Source organism: Vipera berus (genome assembly GCF_964194415.1).
Source record: "Vipera berus genome assembly, chromosome: 1".
NCBI lineage: Eukaryota > Metazoa > Chordata > Lepidosauria > Squamata > Viperidae > Vipera > Vipera berus.
In genome coordinates, this window is record NC_138202.1 from 247702803 (window position 1) to 247726213 (window position 23411).

The 23411-nt window shown below is 41.8% G+C and overlaps 2 protein-coding genes across 2 annotated transcripts in view; one reads left to right on the forward strand and one right to left on the reverse strand.

Moving 5' to 3' along the window:
* The window catches only part of KLHL32 (kelch like family member 32), a 91256-nt gene extending 79426 nt beyond the window's left edge, over positions 1 to 11830 (forward strand). Inside the window, exons 8-11 of the mRNA XM_081312792.1 lie at positions 661 to 719; positions 2989 to 3181; positions 10427 to 10521; positions 11431 to 11830. Of these exons, the coding sequence (XP_081168918.1) occupies positions 661 to 719; positions 2989 to 3181; positions 10427 to 10521; positions 11431 to 11589 (506 nt within the window). The 3' untranslated portion in view covers positions 11590 to 11830. The remainder of the gene's footprint in view (positions 1 to 660; positions 720 to 2988; positions 3182 to 10426; positions 10522 to 11430) is intronic.
* A 6293-nt stretch (positions 11831 to 18123) lies between these two features.
* The window catches only part of MMS22L (MMS22 like, DNA repair protein), a gene marked incomplete at its 5' end in the record, with an annotated part of 78284 nt that continues 72996 nt past the window's right edge, over positions 18124 to 23411 (reverse strand). Inside the window, 2 exons of the mRNA XM_081315321.1 lie at positions 18124 to 19198; positions 20088 to 20255. Of these exons, the coding sequence (XP_081171447.1) occupies positions 19117 to 19198; positions 20088 to 20255 (250 nt within the window). The 3' untranslated portion in view covers positions 18124 to 19116. The remainder of the gene's footprint in view (positions 19199 to 20087; positions 20256 to 23411) is intronic.

Genomic DNA, 23411 nt, shown 5'->3' on the forward strand with positions numbered 1-23411 from the left:
CATTTCAAAGCCGAAGAGCCAGCGCTTGTCCGAGGACGTCTCCGTGGTCACGTGGCCGGCATGACTAGACGCCAAAGGCGCACGGAACGCTGTTACCTTCCCACCGGAGTGGTCCCTATTTTTCTACTTGCATTTTTACGTGCTTTCGAACTGCTAGGTTGGCAGAAGCTGGGACGAGTAACAGGCGCTCACTCTGTTACGCGGCACTCGGGATTCGACCCGCCAAACTGCCGACCTTCTGATCGACAAGCTCAGCGTCCTAACCCACTGAGCCACCACGTCCCTTATTTACCATTACACATTAGAAAAAAATGCTGCATATTTTTATGAGTTGGCTTATATAAGAGATCCTTCTGTAGCATATATACATACAAATACTCTCCCCCCACACACATCTCCATACCCCCACAAAATGCACTGGTTGACCATATTCTTAAGTTTTAAAATGTGTGTTGTTATACCGGGCAATGATTTGAGCCAATCAAATCCGCATAAGTATATTATTAACTCACAAATAGAAGAATAAATAGGCCGGAAAGACTTCTGAACTCAGCAATTTTCTTTTCTGCATTAGCATGTTTTCTTATTAGTAAATAATTTGCCATGAAGCCTTCCCAACTGGGTTTAATGTTTGTGTAACCCTATAAATGTTTGTTACAGGAGGAGTAACAAACACGGCGCAGTATCAGAACAGGCTAATGGTGTATGATCCAACCCAAGTAAGTTTATTTGCATTATGTTAGTCAGCCTCTGCTTCTCTTCTGCACCATAGTTTGTGTGAATTCATGTGAGAGCCCAAATGCCAAAAGACATACAGCTTTTCCATCTTACATGCTGACTTCATGTTTCGTGTGCTTTAAGGTGGTGGCAGGGGAAAATATCTTATTTAATTGTGCAGAATCCCCCTGCAGCCAGGTGCTGTCCATCCTTGTTTGCTGAAAGAATCATGTTCTTGAGCTTTATTTTTTTATAAATTAGTGGTGGTAAATATAAAGTTTCGGCTGAGATTAGCATCCTGTATAGGCCCGGCCCTGCTCAGTTTCTTTTGTTTTTTGTTTTTACATGGAATTCCTGAGACTGAATCTTATCGATTAGCTAAAGTCCCCAGATTAAGAATGAGTTCGGTTCCTAACTTTATCTTTAGCCCAAAATTGTATGTGAGTCTGAATTTACACTCAAAACTGGAATGCCTATTACTAAAAAGGGCAAATGTTCTTGTCCTCAGTTGAGCCATCAAACCGCTAAAGCCATGCAATGCACTCAGGAACTGCTGAAAACCACTGAAAACAGGCTTTATATAAAAATGTATGGTTTCAGTGGTTTGTCAGGAAGAAGAGGAAGGAGAATGCCATTCACCATTTTTTTTTAGAAACAGACCAGGTTACCATGTTATCCAGAAGAAAGGATAACAGGCCCTTCATATAGCGACCACTGGCGAGAGTGTTGGACAGAATTCCAAAACCTGTGCTCTGCTTTTTCATATTATAATAATAAACCTTTATTGTCAAAGTACAACATGTGTACATTGAGATTAGCTGAGCCTCCCCCTGTGCTCTCTCCCCCCAACACACAGTGACAACAAACCCTCCATCCCACCACACTATGTGAACCAACTACACCACACACCGGCCTCCCAAGTCAACTCTGCATAAGATTACATCCCATTCAAAAGCCTAACAGCCCACGGATAAAAGCTGTTCTTCAGCCTGTTGGTACGGCTGGCTATATTCCTATATCTCCTACCGGATGGTAGGAGAGTAAAGAGATATACAGTAGTAAGCATTTCTCCTGCCGAACTGCTTCCCTTTGGCCTCAATTGGACATGTACAGCCAGAATGCTTACTTTGTATGCAAAGACTTGTTCGTGTGGTAAATGTTGCCCCTGCTTTGAATAAAGGCTATCTCTGTTTAAACATTAAAATGTCAAATGCTCCCCTTTTTCATGTGTGTGTGTGTGTGTGTGTGTGTGTGTCTTTCTTTTTTTTTTTTGTCTGCCACGCTCTCCCATGGGCTGCCACGTTTTGGCTGCTCCCAAACTCCATCCCCACAGGCTGCGCTAACAATGAAAAGGCAGTGAGTCTGTGCTAGCATTCCTACAGTGAGGGTTGCTTCGTGGTTCTACACACATACGTTTTTTGTTTTTTTTAAAAAAAGATTCTGCTGGCAGATTGTCTGGTGGGCGCTCAAAGCTCCTTGCATCTGCGTGCGTCTTGCACGGAATCTCAATAACTCTATCTCGTTGGGTGCTTGTGCCTGTTTCTGCTCAAGGCCTTTGTGGTGTGCTGATAATGTCTACCATCTGCCACTGAGCACATCGCTACCTGCCAACAGGCAAGCTGGGGTGACCTCTGCTTCTTCACTGCTGATTAGTATTCACACGCTGACTTATTAGGAATGACCCCACCAGCCCCCTCCCCTATTTCTTTACCTTTGCAGTGCTTGGCGGCTTACCTGGCAGTCACTGCTGTGAAGGAAGCTAAAATATAATCAGGGGATGCAGGCAGGCTTTGCAAAGCAGATGGTGTCTATGGTCCTGTGTCAAGGGAATGGACTGTAAATGCAAATATTAATTTCTCCCAATCAGGTGCTGCATAGTAGAATGGATAGCTATACATTTGGAAGGGCTACGTAGAACAATTGTTTTCTGACTTCTGCTCTTTGACACTCAACAGACAGCTCAAAATAGTTTCCATGCTGGCCTTAAATATTGCTTCTCATCAAAATGATGCAGTATTTTAGAAATAATAGAAAATTGGTCTTTTTTCGGTCCGGGATGGAATGTCATTAAACTTGCATTTTTCAGCGGCAAACAAAAAAAGCATTTTTTTTGTTTCTTTTCTTTAAAAGAAATGATGCAGTTTTATGCAAGATGTATTTGGATAGCAGGTGTTATGAGTGTGCTTCAGCGTGCTAGTCAATGGAAAATCAACACATCTAAAATGTTCATTGTGTGTAGGAATTAAAGTTTTCTTTTGTCTGCTTTTGCAGAATAAATGGCTCAGTCGCAGCCCCATGTTGCAGAGGAGAGTCTACCATTCCATGGCTGCAGTTCAAAGGAAACTCTATGTTTTAGGTGGAAATGATCTGGATTACAACAATGACAGAATTCTTGTCCGCCACATAGACTGCTACAGCATAGATGCTGACCAGTGGACCCGGTGTAATTTCAGCATGTTGACAGGCAAGTGTTCTTAGCAGAATGTGTCAAAGCTATAGGAGAAATCCTATTTTTAATTTGATGTACATTAAAAAAAGGCTAGATCTGATTAATAATTAGAGAGATAGCAGGAAGTATCAAGGCTGTTGGCTAGATTGTGAAGCTGAAACAACATATATGATATCTACGAAGGTGGCAGTAACAAAGCATTTCCAGATTGTTTTGAGGAAAATTACATGTCCATGTCCATTAAACCAGGGCTTTTCAATCTTTTCACAGATTGTACCACTTTTAGGACATGACAATATTTGAGTACCACCAGTGCTTAGCAAGGTGTCAAAAACTGGATGCCCCCGCCCCCTCAAAAAAAGGAAAAAAAGTACTGGTTTTAATTCTTCAGTGGCGGTTCCTTTGCTCAATCACTTTCCCTTTGCACTGACAAACGTATGACAAATTTATCCATATTTATTAATATGCACCACTACCTTGGTGGTCAGGTGGCTGGTCGGCCCTTCTTCCTTTCTCCTCTATTTTTCATAGCCGCTACTCCTTCATTGAGCTCTTTGCTTGTCTCACAGAAGCCACTCTTCTCTCTTCTCTCTCTCTCTTTCCCCTCACTGCTTGTCTCACAAAAGCCTCTCTTCTCTCTTCTCTCTTTCCCCTCACTGTTTGTCTCACAAAAGCCTCTCCTCCCTCTCTTTCTCCATCCCCTTCTTTCCCCGTTGTCTTTTTTTGTTCCCTCCTCCTTTTATATCCCCTCCTCTCTCCTCTCTCCCCCCTCCCCCTCTGCTCTTCCAGCTGTGCCACTCTCTGGGGTTCAGGGAGAGCTCCAGCATTGGTCATCCACTCCCTGGCTGGCCATTGTACACAGCACTGATCAGCTGGAGCTGCACACATCAATCCTGGGGCCTCTGCAGCTCCAACTGACTCTCTCACTCCAAGGCCTGTCTGTTGCTCCGAGTGACAGCAGAGGCTGCCGGAAACGCCGAAAAGCTGGAGCTGTGCATGCTGATCCTGGGCCCTCAGCAGAGACCCAGCAACACCGCAGCTCCAGCTGACTCTCTCCCAGGCCTGTGCAGTGCTGCCACCACTTCAGCTCATCCCGCCCTGCTACACTTGTCTACTTGGCATACCACCTGCCAGGTGCTGAAGTACCACCAGTGGTATGCATACCACCAGTTCAAAAGCCCTTCATTAAACCATCAGTTGAGCTTGATTTGGAACTTTGTTCTTCTTTCTCTGAAAAGAGAGCTCTGTCTTCATGACCACTGCAGTGTCTTGCACCTTATATAGAATACTTAACATTACAAACATAGTGTCAAGTTCTCGATAGATATGTTGTGATTCAAGGTCAGCCTGTGGGTTCGGCAGTTGGGTCGGACGATTCAGAGGAGGAGGAGGGGGGTGTTGGAGAGCCTCCAGAGGATAGCCCTGAAGCTCCGCAGAGCCCTCAGCCAGGCCCCTCCCATCTGGTTACGACGCAGACCCAGCTGTGTGAGCCTGACAGCGTGGATGAAGATGACCCACAGCTGGCCCTGTTCAAGGACGCCCGACGCAGGAGGCAGTCAATCAGGAGTAAACAGAGGAAGGCAATGGGGCACCTCGGAAGTAGGCAGAGAGAAGCCACGCCTTGAACTGTTTAAAAGGGGAATGTGTGGGAGGGCTGGTTTGCTGAAGGCAACCGTTTGAATAGCTCCTGTTTCATGGTTCGTGTTTCTGTTTGCTCTGTTTGCTCTGTTTTATGTTAATAAATTTGGCAGGCTTAGTTCCAGCCTTGCCGTTTTGTAAAGGGGTTGTCCCTGCCTTTTCTGCAAGGCTGGTACAGAACAGTTTGCCTTCAGCCTTCCACCCCTTATTATTATTATGGAGCAGCTATGTGCTGAGAATGCCCAGCTCACCCAGCAACTCGCTTTGTTGGCAGCTCAGGTGGCTCAATTGCAAGCTCAGGTCCATGCTGCACCCCCACCATCACCCCCACCCAGGAGAAAATGCCAAGTTGCGATGCCGGATAAATTTACTGGCAATCCAGAACTGTTTCCTGCTTTCCTGGGACAATGCCAGCTCTTTATCAGCGTGAGAGCAGCTGATTTCCCCACTGACCGGGATAAGGTGGCGTTTGTGTTAAGCCTTCTTTCTGGTGATGCAGCTCATAGCGGCACGCCTCTGCTGGCTCAACCTAGTCCATTGTTGGACAACTTTGTGGGGTTTTGTGATCATATGCGTCTGATGTATGAGGACCCTATAAAGACGCAGACTGCTACTTGACGCTTGAAAGCTCTGAGGCAGGGTCAACGCCCCCTACAGGGCTATATCAGCGATTTTCGGCTGCTTAGCCAGGATTCTGCCTGGAATGAGGCTGCGCTTGTGGATCCCTTCCAGGATGGATTGTCGGAGGAGATGTTGGATAAGCTGGCCCGTGTGGATATTCCCTCAGACCTCAATGGGCTGATCCATCTCTGCCTGCGGCTTGATGCTCGGTTGCAGCAGCGAAGGAGTCGCCGTGCCACCCCACAGACCCCTGCAGCCCCTGTTGTGTGTGAGACCCCAGTTCAAAGGGAGGAGCCAATGGAGCTGGGTGCCGCCAGGTCTCGTCTATCGGTGACTGAAATGAACAGACGACGATCGGGGGGGTTGTGTTTTTACTGCGGGGACCCTGGGCATTTGGCTGCTTTTTGCCCAAAGAAGCGACAGCGGGCATCAGTGACCGAGTCTGCCCCGAGAAAGTCCCTACTTTTCTGTCGGGAAACGCCCCGAGCCCGATCTAGACGGTGTGATAGATCGGGCGTCCCACAACAACACTGAGCGACGTCTTTCCGATGCTGCCTGTGGACCTCCACGGCATCTGATATTGGAGGCACGTCTGATCCTTCCTGGCAAGCCAAAGGGGATTCCAGTCCATGCCTTAAGTGACTCTGGGGCCACCACAAATTTTATGGACTCAGCATTTGTGGCCAAATGGGCTGTTCCCCAGTGCCTGGTGGATCTGCCTATGTTAGTGGAGACTATCGATGGTCGAGTGCTCCTGTCTGGGCCAATTACGGCCGCCATGCAACCATTATGTATGGCCATCAGTTCCCATGTGGAGGCCATCCAGTTCTATATCACCTCAGATCTGCATTTCCCCGTAGTCTTGGGACTGGCGTGGCTTCGGGTGCATGATCCACAGATCTATTGGTCACAGAACTTGGTCACCTTCCCAAGCTTGCATTGCGTGGACCACACCCGCCATATCTGTGCCGGCCAGGTGGAGGGTTCCCCAGGGGTTTCCTTGCCTCCCGAACTGTCCAACTTTGCTGATGTGTTCATCGAGATAGAGGTGGATCAATTACCCCCACACAGGCCCTATGACTGCCCCATTGATTTAGTCCCTGATGCGCCTCTCCCAGTGGGGCGTTTGTACTCCATGTCGGACCCCGGGTTGGCTGCATTGCGGGACTTTCTGGAGAAGAATTTGGCTCACGGTTTCATCCGGCCCTCGTCCTCGCCAGTGTCTGCACCCGTGCTCTTTGTTAAAAAGAAGTCCGGTGAATTGCGGCTTTGCTGCGATTATAGGAAACTCAACGCCATCATGGTGCACAATCGTTACCTGCTGCCCCTCATCCCCGAACTCTTGGACCGACTCCGGGAGGCTAAGATCTTCACGAAACTGGGTGGAGCTTACAACCTCGTCAGGGTTCGACCGGGTGATGAGTGGAAGACGGCGTTTGGTACTCATTATGGACATTTTGAGTACACGGTGATGCCGTTTGGCCTGACCAACGCCCCCGCCGTGTTTCAGCATTTTATGAACGACATTTTCTGGGATTTGTTGGATCAGTTTGTCGTGATCTACTTGGACGACATCCTGATCTACTCCCCGTCGCGTGAGGTGCACCATCAACATCTCCATCAGGTCCTGCAGCGACTCCGAGAACATCGGCTGTTTGCCAAGTTGGAGAAGTGCCAGTTCTACCGGGTGACCATCGATTTCCTGGGTCACCGCATTTCTCCTGAGGGCATCGCAATGGAGCCGAGTAAGGTTGAGTCTTTGCAGAGTTGGCAACCCCCACGTCGCGTGAAGGATGTTCAGCAACTTCTTGGGTTTGCCAACTATTACCGAGCTTTCATCCCTGGGTTTGCTGCCTTGACAGCCCCTTTCACCCGGCTCCTGCAGAAGAAGACTCGGTTTCAGTGGAACGCTCCAGAACAACGGGCTTTCCAGACTTTGAAGGAAGCCTTCATGAAGGAGCCCATCTTGAAGCATCCTGACCCTCAACGGCTGTTTGTCGTGGAGGCGGACGCCTCCGACATTGCCATTGGGGCGGTGTTACTCCAGGCAACGACGCCCAGCGGTACCCTCTTCCCTTGCACGTACCATTCACGAAAACTGAACCCTTCGGAGCGCAATTATATAATCTGGGAGAAGGAGCTGCTGGCCATCAAAGTGGCATTCGAGGCCTGGAGGCATCATCTGGAGGGAGCGCGGCATCAAATCGAGGTCTGGACGGACCATAAATTTGGAAAGCCTGCAGACCGCTCGGAATTTGAACCAACGCCAGGTCCGGTGGTCTCTTATCTTTGCGAGGTTCGACTTCCGAGTTTGGTACATACCTAGCGGGCACAATCAAAGAGCGGATGCTCTGTCCAGGAAGCCCGAATATTCCCGAGTGGAAGACAAGCTTCTACCCAGGACAGTGATCCCCGTTGAGTCTTTTGCTGCGGTGCGGGAGCCGGTTGATATATGGGCTCAGATCCGGGAGGCACAGCAGCAGGAGGTGTGGGTGGCTCAGCGGAAGGAGGAGGTGGGGCCAGATTCTCCTTGGACGGTCACAGATGGACTCTTGTATTATCGTGACCGGTTCTACGTTGCAGAAGGGCCACTCAGGGGACTCATCCTCAGCCAGTGTCACGATAACCTGGCGGCGGGGCATTTTGGCCTGTTCAAGACCCTGAACCTGGTCTCCCGTACCTTCTGTTGGCCCTGAGTCTGACACGACGTCCAGTCCTATGTCACTTCCTGCATCCCATGCAGGCAGGCCAAGTCAGCGACAGGGGCCCTGCCTGGATTACTGCAGCCCTTGCCGACACCCAAAAGACCCTGGGTGGCTGTGTCCATGGACTTTCTGACGGATTTACCCCCGTCCTCTGGTTTTACGACAGTGTATGTGGTGGTGGACATGCTGACCAAGATGGCGCATTTCATCCCCTGTCGCGGCTTACCGTCAGCCCGCGCCACTAGTCATATATTTATTCAGCAGGTGTTTCGGCTGCACGGCCTCCCTGATAGAGTCGTCTCTGATAGGGGGGCCCAGTTTACAGCTTCTGGCAGGAGTTGATGCATGCGTTGGATATCAAGATTTGCCTCTCGTCCGTGCATCATCCTCAAACTGACGGGGGAACCGAGAAGGTCATTGGTATTCTGGAACAATATCTGCGCTGCTTCATCAATCTGCAGCAAAACAATTGGGTGGACTATCTGGCCATAGCTGAGTTTGCATTCAACAATTCGCAGCATACCTCCACACAGATGACACCGTTCTTGGCCAATGTGGGATATCACTCCCGTTTTTTCCCCCTTTCTCCCGTGGACTCACCGGAGCCGGCAGCGAACGACTTCATGGCAGAGTTACAGGCAATCCATCGATTGGTGCGACATCAGTTAGAGAAGGCCAAGGCCGATTACAAAAGGTTTGCTGATTGGTCAAGGCGGGATACGCCTCCACTATCGGTGGGAGATCAGGTCTGGTTTTCCACCAGGAACCTACCGTCAACACGGCCAGTGAGAAAGTTAGATCACCGATATTTAGGACCGTTCCCAATCGAGGCTGTCATCAATCCGGTTGCCTATCGCTTAATTCTGCCACGTTCCCTGCGCGTGCACCCAGTTTTTCATCGGTCTCTGTTGGTCCCCGAGCAACCGGCCTGTCCGAGCGGAACCTCCCCCATCAGGACCTCGTGATGGAGACAGCACCCCCGAGTACGAGGTCGCCAGCATCAGGGACTCCCGTTGGCTGAAAGGTCGCTTCCAGTACCTGATTGAATGGAAAGGCTACGGACCAGAGGAGTTCACCTGGGAGGACGCGACCGCTGTTCATGCCCCTGCTTTGGTGTCCGCTTTTCATGAACAATTTCCTTCCCGACCGCATCCGGATCGGCAGACCCGGGGGAAGGGCCCTGCGGTGCGGGATAGTGTTGTGATTCAGGGTCAGCCTGTGGGTTCGGCAGTTGGGTCGGACGATTCAGAGGAGGAGGAGGGGGGTGTTGGAGAGCCTCCAGAGGATAGCCCTGAGGCTCCGCAGAGCCCTCAGCCAGGCCCCTCCCATCTGGTTACGACGCAGACCCAGCTGTGTGAGCCTGACAGCGTGGATGAAGATGACCCACAGCTGGCCCTGTTCAAGGACGCCCGACGCAGGAGGCAGTCAATCAGGAGTAAACAGAGGAAGGCAATGGGGCACCTCGGAAGTAGGCAGAGAGAAGCCATGCCTTGAACTGTTTAAAAGGGGAATGTGTGGGAGGGCTGGTTTGCTGAAGGCAACCGTTTGAATAGCTCCTGTTTCATGGTTCGTGTTTCTGTTTGCTCTGTTTGCTCTGTTTTATGTTAATAAATTTGGCAGGCTTAGTTCCGGCCTCTTGCCGTTTTGTAAAGGGGTTGTCCCTGCCTTTTCTGCAGGGCTAGTAATAGGCTGGTACAGAACAAGATAGAACCAAATAAATCAGAACTCCGAGGCTAGAAGCTTCCTCAAAGAACATTTTTATTTGATATTGGCACGAACAAAAGTGAAACCAAGTCTAAAATTTCCTCCAAAGAGTTACACTATTACGAAGTCAAACTTCCCCACCCCAATGTTATGCAATCATCCATGTTCCTCAATAGAATAGCTTGGCGGGCTTTCTAACAAAATGCCCAACCCTCTAACATAACCGATAGAATAACCTTGGTTCCCATGGGACACAGAATTGTTTAGACTAGCAAAGATACTCTGCACCCCCTCCCATTCATGTGGCAACCTAGAACGAGCAAGATGGCTGCAGCCAGTTTTGTTGTAGAGTTGACACATAGTTGCATGCAAAACATTTTGCCAGAAGTAACCTTTTTAAAGAATCAGCTGGCAGGCCAAGTATGTATTGCATTTGCAGAAAAACCTATAGTCCTCTTGTGCATATTAAGTTAAATAACTTGAGTTACTGGAAACATACTGTAACAGCAATAGGTATGCGGTATTGTGCTGTACAGGCATTCTGACATTTAATAATGTTAACAAAATTTATGGTTTATTTTTCTCTTATCAGGCCAGAATGAATCTGGAGTGGCTGTACACAATGGCAGAATATATTTAGTTGGTGGCTACTCAATTTGGACAAATGAACCCTCAGCATGTATCCAGGTAACTTGTCTTTTTGAGAGCTTTCAAATTGTTCTGATGAGGGATGCTTTGGGAAGGAATAAGAAAACAAAACATTTAAGAAAACTATTGGATCCTTTCACTAATTATTTTTATGAAAATGTTTAACTGGGATGCGTAATGGTATAGCCATGTACAGTTTTATATTAAGTGTACTTAATCAGAAACTTTAGATCATCACCCAGGAGTTTTTTTTGGTGAATTTCTGATAAAAAAAGTTGGCATGAATATTACAGCTTCACTGCATGTTTGAATTTTTAGAATATCACTTAGCTTTAGGTGCTTTTTATATTCAATATTCTTGTTTAGATAGTGTACAATATTCATTTTAATTATGTAGTCCACAGTGGATAAAGAGAGCCATTCTGATATAGTGTTCAAGGCACTGGGTTAGAAACTTGTACTTGCCCCATTTAGGCTCAAAGCCAACTGTCTGTTCTTAGGCCAGTCACTCTCTCTCAGACGTAGGAAAGAGGCAATGGACAAACCACTTCTGAAAACCTGGCCAAGAAAACTGTAGAGACTTGTCCAGGCAGAAGCCAAGAGTCAACCCTGACTCAAAAGCACCACAACCAAAGGAAACGTGAATGGGACCTCACCTTTGGTATTTCTTATATGAGAATTTGTAGTTTGCTTTGAATAAAATAGCATAGACATAATCTTAACCACAGGTGGCACAGTGGTTAGAATGCAGTATTGCAGGCTAACTCTGCCCACTGCCAGGAGTTCGATCCTGACTGTCTCGAGGTAGACTCAGCCTTCCATCCTTCCCAGGTTGGTAAAATGAGGACCCAGATTGTTGGAGGCAACACGTTGACTCCGTAAGCCATTTAGAGAGTGCTGTAAAGTCTATATAAAGTCTAAGTGCTATTGCTATTTTTCCTTACACAGGTGGTGGATGTTAGTAAGGAAGGGAAAGAAGTTTTCTATGGGCCTTCCCTTCCTTTTGCTTCAAATGGAATTGCAGCCTGTTTTCTTCCAGCTCCTTATGCCACATGCCCAAACCTGCAGCCTTTGCAAGTGCCTCATCATAAGATGGGCAATGTGTGAGACAAGGAAGCTGGCCACAAAAGAACAAGCTACTTCATTCATCCTGATTGTGTCTTTACATCAACAAAATTGAATGGTTGTGGAATCTAATCTTGTATTAAGTGCAGTAGAAGCCAAAAAGCAACAAAAGATGGCAGAATTACACCGGTCTCTGGTCTTCAAGTGGCTTTGACCATGTTTGCTTATTAAGAATCTTTCTCCAAGTATTCTGAAAAACATTTTTTTTGCACTTTAATCCCTTGCCTCCATTTTTGTCATTTTCACTGCCTTGCAAAACAAGTATATGAAGTAAATTTAAAGAATTCTACCTTTCAAAATGTGGGCTAATAAGCTACAAGGAGCTTGGACTGTTGAATTCTTGAAGGTTTTTTCTTGAGGTTTTGTCCTTGGAATTAGAAATGTTGAAAATATATACTGTTGTGTCAACAACCTACTTGTAACGGTGCTTGTAACTTACTGGCTATTTCTCATACTTGCCTCACAGATCATACAGGGGCTAAAAACTGAACAGTCATATAGATATAGTTTACCTATGGAAAAGGCAGACATGTGGCACTATAAAGAAGTCTCATAAAGCAGGTGTGAATACGACCTGCTACTTTGATCTTGTATGTTAACTTGCGTTGTTGTCTCCTAAGTAATGTCTGGAAACCATAATTTTTTAACATGTTGGAGAAAAAGTTTAATTTTACCATTTTTAGTTGTAATAGCTAATATGTAAACAACACCATGAATTTTTAAAATTAAAAGGCTTGCTTACGAAACAATACTACCAAACTTATCAGAGTAAATTTTAAAGGAGTAAAAAAACTGTACGGAATGTACAAAGATGTTGAATTTAAGTTGATGCAAATTTGAGAGGATCTGCTTCAAGTTTGAAATGAGCTAGACCAACCAATCCTGGAAGCTATTTGAGCCCAGAGGCTTTTAGGGTAATTAAAAAAATGTGTTCATTTCAAATTTGGGGAGGAAAAATTCAACTTAAAACAGAATTTCAATTTTATTTGAAGTTTTGCATACCACTGTAATGTTCTATGTTTTCTCCAAAAAGATTCAAAATACATCTGACTGGACAATTAAGATTTGATCTGTTCCAGCTTTTGATGCTATTTTGTGTAGTTACTAGAGCTTTGTGGTCCAGTTCTTAAGGTTTTAATAACCAAAAATGCTTTCCTTACTCAGTTACATATTATATGGGTTTCGATTGTTTGACATATCATTACAGCCAAAAAACAAGCTATGACCAAACAAGTGCACCAAGAAATGCAGTAAGCAATGAAAACAAAATGTCCAGTGCTTTCTGACTATGAAGAAATCCAACTTAATTTACAATTTTGCAGTTGGCAATCTTCCAAATTGTTAATCATATGCAACTTTGGTAACCTGTACCTGAAAATGTAGAATTATCATCCAACATTTCACAAGCTTTGGAAATTATACCATTAGATTTTTTCAAAACCAATAATTTGATATAACACAAAGGGGTATGTGAAATCTCATGCCCATAGGTGCTCTCCATGTCTCAAGAAAACCAAATGTCATAATTAGCAATTAATGATTTAAGGATAAATAAAACACAGGAACTAAGAAATCTTGAAACCTAAATCAAAATTGGTAAATTTATGGAGATTGGGGGTGGGAAATGCCATATTACTTTTTCACATTTCTCCATAGTCAGGAACAGACTATGGAACTCTTCCCTTCCCCAAGTTTCTTTGGCAGATAATTTTTCTTCCACCATCTTGAAGCACAGCAGCCAGCTTTACATCCAAGTGTCTTATCTACCAGTAGATATCTGTTTTTTGACTAGCAACGCTCCACAGGGTATCAAGCGGAAAAATAATTGTCACTATTGGAGTCCTTAAGATACTAGGGAGTGAACCTAGATCTTCAAACAACTGTGACACACGTTCTCTTCAAGGAGCAACGATGATCATAAAAGAAGAGAGTAAAACATGGCTGTAATTTCTTCCCCCGCCCCTTTTAAAAAAATAATCCTCAAGCGTATGAGCCTGAGCTCATTCTGAAAAATAATACATGCCTCACAATATTTCCAGTTGTTTAGGCATTATAATTTCATATTACTGCATTATGAATTTTTGATTCATTCAAGAGTCACTTAGGTGAGAGGGGAGGTATAGAAATGCAATGAATAAAGTAACTAAAATGAATGCCTGAATCTTTAAAAAAAAATAGGAAACTGCCATTTTACACTTGTTTTAATATTATGCAGGGTATCTACAGTGATGTTTTTATCATTAATAACTTCATGCCCAATTTCTTATATACTTTGAAATTTATTTGAAAGAGATACCACATTGATAATTGTGTGCCCACCACAAATTTGTAACCTGCATGCTTGAATATGCTGAGTTATAAAACAAATCAATATATGAAGAATTTCAAACAAATGTGCCTCCATTCAACACCACTGGCATACGTGCATAGTCTACAATAAAAAAATAACATTTTTCACTATTTAATGTATTTACTGCATTTCTTTTGTTTATATTCATATTCATAAACTATAATTTCCCCCATTAACTACTTGAGTTTGTAACAGAGCAGTGGAGCACATAGAGGTGCTATTTCTCTATGCAGTAAACCAACTTAGGAAATCACAGCTGTTTGCATATATATGCAGTTTTCAAGCATCTTTACTGACATTAACAAAGTTGACATCTTTATTGACAATTACTGTATTGTTTCAAATTTCAAACCTGGACTCCAAAAAGACAGACCCACATTAATGACATTGCCAGGGGCTCCACCAACACCATAAACTCAGATGAAAACTAGGTCTTCAGAAACGTACGGAATGTTTGAAGGATGGGAACCCCATGTATCTCTGTTGTGTGTTGTTCCAAGAGTGCCTCTACACAAGAGGCACACTTCGTGTCAGGTGGAGATAATGTGAAACACCTATTACAGTTCACCCTGCTGCGTTTATACAGATTGTCTTCAAGGGTACTCTCATATGTAGCATGTTGCAATTGTCCGGGCATTCTGGTCATAGTTGAGGAGGACATATCAGTAGAAAGATCTTTCTGGCCATAGCTGCCACTTAACCTTGGAGATGTAGATGGCAGTCCAAGAGGGGACCCTCTTGACATGCAATTTCACCCAAGAGCAAAAATAAAAATGTCCCAGATGTTGGCATGATTCTTTCCAGACAGCTTAGATTACAGTTCTACAAACTACCTGAGCGTTGGTCTTGCAAAGATTTATAGGATCTGGAGCCTGGATTATAGCAGATTCCCAACTTTGGCTTTATTGTACTTAAGAAACTTGGCATCAAGAATCTAGCACTTTGATCAGTAGGTTAATGAACACAGTATAGTTTTGAGTGGCCTCCATGCAGCTTGTAGGTATTAGAATCTAACAATCTCTCAAATATTCAGTCATATTTAATTTCTCTGTACAAGACAACTGTAATCCTCCTGTAAGACAATTCTTAGACTTTTGCACTTGTAATTTTAACAGTATCAAGGCCTGATCAAATATACTACTGTACAGTATTGGTCAGAAATTCAATATCATATCAAGGAAAAGCCAATTGAAAATGGGAGTTATAAAGTTACATCTTTGATGGCATTACTATTAGTAATAATATTCAGCTCTAAGCAAAGCCTAAATATGACACTTTTCTGTCAAAGAATGACATGAAAATCCATGAGAAAGTATTTCTGAATTTCTGGGTCTTTAACAAAGCATCTGTCTTCTGCTAAGATTTGCAAGGCTATTATGGGAATCTTTGGAGTCTCAATATGCTTGCTTTTTTTATGGAACGGGAAAGAAAGTGGCTTGCAGTGCTACTACCCCCAAAATAAAGTATTAGTGCAATTTAACTACGGTAATGTGGCTGACCTGGAAGAAGCTACATTAATGATAGCTTTCATCCAAGTTAATATCAGTAAACCAACTACACATATCAATTAGCTATGAAAAAAGAATAGTCTGGGAGAAAACTGATAGGTTTTCCAGTGCAGCTTAACAAAACACAACAAAGGTGTAATACATTTTTATTGAAGTCTGCAATCTCACATTCTGTGGAATTGTACCTACAATTCTGTGCAAGGCACACAAGGAAAGTAAAACTCCATTATCAAACATTGTCAAATGCCCTTGGTACAGAGATCTGATGAGCACATGGAACGCCTGAAGCTGTTTGCTTCCTAACCATTTTCATGCCTGTCACAGTTAATTTTGGCATATCTATCTTTCTTTAGACACCCGTTTATTTAGCTAAGAAATTATTAATAAAAATATGAGTACAGCATACACATCTGTTTTCTTGCTGAACTGTTCCATTTAGGTGAGCATGTTGTACCTGGAATAACCTGCTAGGGAAGAAAAACTTCATAAACACCATTTAGATTTTTTAAAAATGCTTCTTTCCACGATGAAGGTACATCTTTCACCCCCTGGATCTCAGAAGCTTTTGTAATAAGGCAAAATGCCTCATCACTTATGTGAAATAAAACTCTCAAGTAATTTAAGACACAATCTTCATCTTTACAACAATAAAAAAATACAGGATTTGACAAAATGGACTTGCCTATAATTGTAAATGATGGCAATTAGTATGAATTTTCAACAATTTATGCAATATCATAGAAAATCGTTTGATGGTTAAGAAACTGGGCTATTTATGTGCGTACTGAATGTTTTCTTCTGCATTGCTAAAATGAAAGTGGATCATATTGGTAGCTGGATTCTTTCAATTTGCAGGGGAATTAGAAGTACATTGAAATACATAGCCTTAACAAAAAGCATACAAAATGCTAAGGAGAGAAAAAGACACGTTCTATCATTCAAATGCCCGCTGTAATACATAACATACAAATGAAGCGCTACAATGGTAATACATAAAATCCAAATGAGAAATGAAAACTTTTAATGGACTGAATCCTCAAAACCTTCACAGCAACAATTCTAAAACTTGCTTTCGATCTGCATCCTGACTACTGAAAGGGAAAATGGCATTTCCATGGGGAGGATTCTACCAAATAGGTAGAAGCATTTACCTTTGCAGAAAAATCTGAGACTATCATGTAACCCTGAGCCTTCTACAAAGTTTAGGAAGTACACATTTCGCTAGTAATAAGCCCATTTTAAAGCACCTTATTTATTTTATCCTGCCTTTATAATGTATAAATTGAAGATAGTGAGTGTACACAATACTCCTTTGTCCCTCTATTTTCCCCACAACTCTGTGAGGTGGTTGAGCTGAGAATGATTGGCCCAAAGTCACCCAGTTGGCTTTCATGCCTAAGGCAAGATTAGAATTCAGTCTCCTGGTTTTTAGCCTTAACCATTAGACCAAACTGCCGATCTATATGTATAAATTGAATAGGACTTAAAGGTCAGGTTTGCATCTGTTGCATAATTTGTCTGAACCCAAAATTCATTTTGGGACTTGCTAGAGTATATTAATCTTAAGCTGTTTCTCTAAAACCCAGTCTTAATCACTTACATTTTCACACTCTACCTAAATATAAAAAGAAAGAGCAAGGATGATCATTCTGTATAACTTGAGTGTGGGCAAAGACTTCATGGTTGTAAAGGAAGCAGATAAAGAAAATGAAACATTCATGTCCTTCTTGAATATTTAGATGACTCCTTTCTAACTGCACATTATCCTCTGCTCAGGACTTCTTGACCATGATTTACCACCAATGCATATATCACCTTACATGAATAATAACAAAACATTATGATAAAAAGATTTACTATACCGTAGTTTACAATCTAATAAGCCTTAGAATGGTCACACAGAATTCAATAATTAAACCTTCACTCAATAAGCAGAACTTAAATCAGAATTAGACACTTCTACCGAAAACTAAATTCATCTCCTTGGAAATAAGTGAATTAATATTGTGGTTCAAAACTTTATAAAGGAATTTGTCATAAAAGCAGTTATTTAAAACAGAATAATAAAATAAACATAAAACACTTGGGACTTTTTATGTACCCAATTAAATTTTAACATTTTATATATTTCCGTATATTATTGCCATTTATATTTTGCCATGTCATGTGAACCATGCAATTGTTCAAATTTTCTCCATTACTTCTCAACACAATCAGCCCACACAGATTTATAAAGCTTCTCTGCAATAGTTAGATGTATCTGTTCCCTGAATCCACAGGCAAATAATCACTTCAGTGATTGTATAATACAATGTTAAAAAGATGTGTTAATAAATCTTTCAACTGACTAGTCATTCAAGAGTAATTTTTCATGAATTGAGACTCATAAAATTCTTTAAATATCTCAGCTAAGTATTAATTACACTTCAAATAAAAGGCTGGTTAAACAAGCTGTTATAATGTAACTTCTATTTTCCTACAAATCAAAGGCTTCACATTCAAAAACCTAATGCAAAAGGCAGATTTCTGTTTCGCGTCTCTACTAAATGGTAAAGACTCAGATTTTGAAAGCCTCTCACCTGAAGAGGGTTTTTAAGAAAGGCTTTTAGAAATGAAGGTCTTTTGAACTGAATTAAACTCCTCCAAGGTGTAGTTGCTTACAAGAGACTACAATATAAGTTCAGTAAATCTCTTTCATAAATGAAAAGAACATTTTGACTCCACACTATTAAGTAGCCTAAAAGAAGCTTTTAGTCACTGTAGTTCCTGATGTAATAACAGTTGAGTTAGGGAAGAGATAATCTGCTATCTTTACATAATAAAACCATAACAATAGAAAGTTTTTGTGACAATAATTGATGGACACAAAAGAGAGTCTCTGGTTATTAACTGAAAAGTTTCATTTCACCAGTTTTGCCACTGAGTCAATATAGCAGCCTATTACAAATGAAGGGTCTACTTGCCAGATATGGCAATTGCATAATTTATTGAGCGAGCATCCATACAGCAATACAGTGACCTGGTGAGCAGTTTTTATTATTGAATCAGTTCTTTGGTATTCAAGAATAGGAACACAACTCAAACTAGTATAAGGATAACGCAGAACAGGTTAGAGGTTGACTTCTGGCATACACATTTACAGATTTTAAAACAGGGGCAATGCTAGGACAGCTCTTACAATTCCGCGCAATGCATACACAAGATCTTCTGTTAACATAAGGTGCTCAAATTTCTTCACCTCATCCTGGCCTTGCTCATGTGAAGTGTTGGCATGCAAAACATTCAGGATGTCAAACTGAAAGACGTGACAGGAAAAGAATGCTGACTTACTGGACCAGGAAAAAACGTACTGCTGAAGATTGTATTTCCAGCTTCTTTTAAAGAAAGAGGATCCCAGCCAATATAACCATTTTTTTATTCTTGGCATAGCCTTCTAATAGTTCTGACAGGTTGTAATAGCACGGAATGTTCATGTCAAACAAAAAACATTCAGGATACTTTTCATACTTTGCTCGAAGCATTAAAATATTAAATCAAACCTGCCTATGTATTTTTAAAATGTGCAGAAACATTATGTACCTATACACAGGAAATGTGTTGTCTGCATAAAGAACCAGTATTCTACACACACAAAAACCAACCAACATGCTGCTAATAGGACTCATTTTCCAGTTTCAGTATCTCCATGTGTCCAGCTTCTGTGAGGTGAGATAAAAGTCTTTTGTAGGCTTCTCTGTTAAGGATAGCAAACAAACAAAAGATACAACATTTTAATTAAAACTAATATCACAGAGCTTAAGAATCAGTCATATCATTCTTTTGCTATTGCAAGCAAATTGACAGTATTTTTTTCTATAATTTTGTACTGTCATGAAATTATTACTATTATTATTATTTTAGATATTTTTTTTAGTTACTGAAGCAACAGCTTGAGAGCATGACAACTTTAAGCGTTATTTCGATCAACCTCCTCCCTTACTGTTAATGTCACTACATTAACAGATGTTCTAGTTTAAACACCACTATAATTCGCAGGCATTTTGATCTAGGAGCTGTATTGCAACATTAGCTTGACAAAAAGCTCTGCTTCAGAAGTCAGACTCAGTATTGTGAGCAGCTATGAGAGAATTTCCTTTTTAAAACAAAGAGTACAAGTCTCTCTTTCTAGATTTACATTCTCTAATCATCACTGGGAAGAGTGGTCTCCAACCCCAAAGAAGTCTTTTGTTCTTATAAAGTGACAGCCATCCAACTTATAAAATATTTATTTTCAATTCATTTAATTAAAATATTCTTTCCCCACTTTTCTCTTTAAAGAGCACCCAAAAACAGCTATGTGTCAATATGAAAACTGTAGGGCAGGGGTCTTCAAACTTGGCCCTTTTATGACTTGTGGACTTCAACTCCCAGAATTCCTCAGTCACGCTGGCTGAGGAATTCGTCCACAAGACATAAAAGGGCCAAGTTTGAAGACCCCTGATATATATGAAAGAACTAAATGGAAAGAACTGTGGACAACTCCTGCCTGAAAGAAATATGCACCATCCTTCAAACACAGCTTTTATAAAGGATGAGTGAACATCTCTTTGTTGCTCTAAAGCAACAGTAATCCCCAAACGTACCTTTGCAAGGTGTTTCTGCCAAGGCCTTGTTTGTACTCTGAATTCCTCAAGGCCTCAGTCATAGCCGGAATCAGATGGATCACCAGAGACTGGTCCAGAACCGCTACTGTTTCCAAGATGCTATAAACCTGATTATCATACACAGTAGTGTAATCTTGAATAAACTGCCTGTAGGCGGAAAGAAGGGTATTTATCACAAAGATGCCTTTTTTCTTTTCAGAAAACAGGCTCAGACTAAGAAACGCTTGCTTTTATTTGAAAAACAGTCTAGGAAGTATCTAAATGGATCCTATCTGGAGGTAGAAGGAAAGTAACAAATGCACACAGCTGTGAGTGTGTACACATGGTCATACACATACAAATATATAATTTATAATTATAGTATAAATATATATGTATAATTTATAATATATAAAATGTGTATATTACACACATAATTGAAAGCATGTCCAGAAATTCAACAATACACGAAATCATAATTTGCCCTAATCGCAATTTAGAACAGGGATGGAAAAGTCCCTTCGTTATACAATTCTGAGGCCATTATCAAAAATCCAGCTTGTATCCTCAAGAGCCATCCCAATGAAGGACTAAATCCTGTTTAGAGTTGTGTAAACATGCCCTTCTTAATCCTTAGGTCCCTCATTTCCAAAAGTAACGCTAAGCACTTCTTTCAGTACCAATTGTTATTAAAGCTCTGTCATGTTTAATGGAATTCCCAATCCAAAACACTGTATTCTTATTTTAATAGCCATTTTATCGGCCCGCCTTCAATTATTTAGCAAATCTAAATTAAAGCTGTCTGTATTCTTTAAGTGTATTCTATATGAATCATGAAAAGAAGCAGTAGCCTTTTTATCTGTTCACTTGATTGTATGCCCTTCTTTTTTGCTTATGAATCAGGACTGATCCCAGGCATTGATTGATGGACAAATCAATGCAGTTTCCTTTTTTGGAAATTTTGCCGCCTTTTACCTAGAGCTGACAGAAAGTGACAGACAGAAAGTGACTAGTCCAAGATCATACTTTTGGCTTCTACAGATATCCCTTAACTTACCACCACAATTGCTACTGGGATTTTAGTCCCTCAGCAATGTAGCATATAGGTGGGTCGTCAAGTGTTCAATTTTATAGCCATTTGGTCATTAAGTGAATCACATGTGCATTAAATGAATCCAGTGTTCCACCTTGACACTGCTTGTCGGAAATTAACTGGGAAGATCACAAATTGTGATCACATGACCACAGGACACAGCAACCGTCGTAAAGGTGAGCCAGTTGCCACAGTTGGATGGAACCCATCAAGTAGCTCCTTTGATTGTGTGTTGTTGCCAGGGGTTATTGTTTTTTATTCTTTTATATTGGGTTTTTATTGTTTGTAAGTTGCCCAGAATCACTGAGAGTGAGTGGACAGCCACAATTCTTCTAAATAAATAAGTGCCCAAGTTGCAACTGTATGACTGCAGTTGTGTGGTGCAATGGTCGCAACTTCAAGAACAGGTCATAAAGTCACTTCTTTCAGCATATTGTAACTCTAACTATCTTTAAACAAATGGCTGCAAGTCAAAGACTATCTGTATGCCTAAAACAGGATTAAAACCCTTAGCACTTAGACAAGACAAAATCTTTCTAGTTTGGGCTAATCTGAATTCATTTTTGAAGTTAGTTAGAGATTTTTGGTAGGGTAGTCCCTCCACAGAAGCTCAGAAGCTAAACCCGCCCTTTGTTTTTGATCCCTGTCAATGTGCCTCTAACTCACTAAAGGTGTTTGCGGGTGTCAATTATTCAACCATGCTGTATAGCAGTTTGAAGCATTTATGTTTTCAATCTACAGCTCTGGATTTTTGGGGAATCTCCTGGAGCAGATCTGGGAGTGCGCAGCCAAGAACCAGAAAGGGAAAAAAAAACATTGTACAATGAGGAAGAAGTACAGAAGAAATGCAGTTCTATTCAGCAGTACAAAAATGAGTAATCCAAGTTTAAACGATCAGATCTGCCCTTTTATTCAGAACAGAAGAGTGATTTTACCAGCAATCCGTACTTGCTATTAATTTCTTCTCTACCTGTTACAATTGAAGGTGTTTCTGACAGAACAATACTTCTTAGAAATCTAAATATTGCTTCTCAGAGTACTCAGTGTTTCAGAAGCTGCCTGAAAAAGAATATTTAACATGGAATGGATTCTGAAGCAGGCACAGAGAATTTGTTCATGGACCACCGTCAACATTGTTAGGTCAAGTATTTGCAGCTAAATAAAAAGTCTGGCAAGCCAGGAGGCATACACATTTTTGCAATAAAAGCAAACATATAGGCAGTTCAGCAAAACTGTTCAAGATGTTGCATTTCAGTAATCTGGTCCTGGGGTAATGAAGTGTGGTGTCCAAATGTAGGGAACTAATTTACTATGACATAAATGTGGCAAGCCCATGACATTTTTAAATTTAGCAGATTGGTAAAATTTGCCTTGCAGTGGCAAGAAGGTGAATCTAAAGAAGTCTGAGACAATTTTTTTTCCCCCTCACAACTGGACAACCAGCGACCCCTGGGGTCATAGCTTCAGAGATATTTCCTTCCCATATTTCTCAATGCCTTCAACAAAGGCAGAGCTTGTAATATACCTGGAAAGTTCTTAAAAAATTCAGCGAGATATTCGGAGCTGTATCTGCTTTGAAGAAAAGCCCATGTTGAACTGTACAACACAAACATTAGCACAGGAAATGTTATAGGAGATTTTGTATGATGTCATAAATTACTTCATGAAATTTTTTATCCTACAAAATGTTTTCTACACAATTTGCCAAATTTCAATTCCATTGGGAGTTGTGGGGCCCAGATTTTGGACACATTCTGTAAGCTAGCCCAACTGAAGTATCTTGGTTCAAAACTGTTGCCCCAACACGCATCATTTTGCCCACTTAATGGTTATTTGAACGAGTGTTTTAGTAGTATGTAGACAGATGAAGGAAAAACAATAAAATGGCTGAGGTCAGGGGTATCTGTAGGGGATGATCTAAAAAATCAAGATGGTGGCCACAATTGTGTAATCAATCCATCTTCATTTTTTGGATCATCCCCTGAGGATAACCTGGCTGAGATGCAGCAATGGCTTTGCCTGAAGATGACAGTAAATGGATGGAAGAATCCTTTAGATGGCCATCCTAGGACTATAGAAAAAAATCAACCACACCATGGGAATGATGTATATAAGGTGTTTGGAATTTAAAACATTTAAGCTATTCCATTTTAAAACATTAAAACATGTTATTTAGTTTTTATTTATTTTAAATACTTCAAACATTATACTCTCTCCTCCTATTTTCTCCA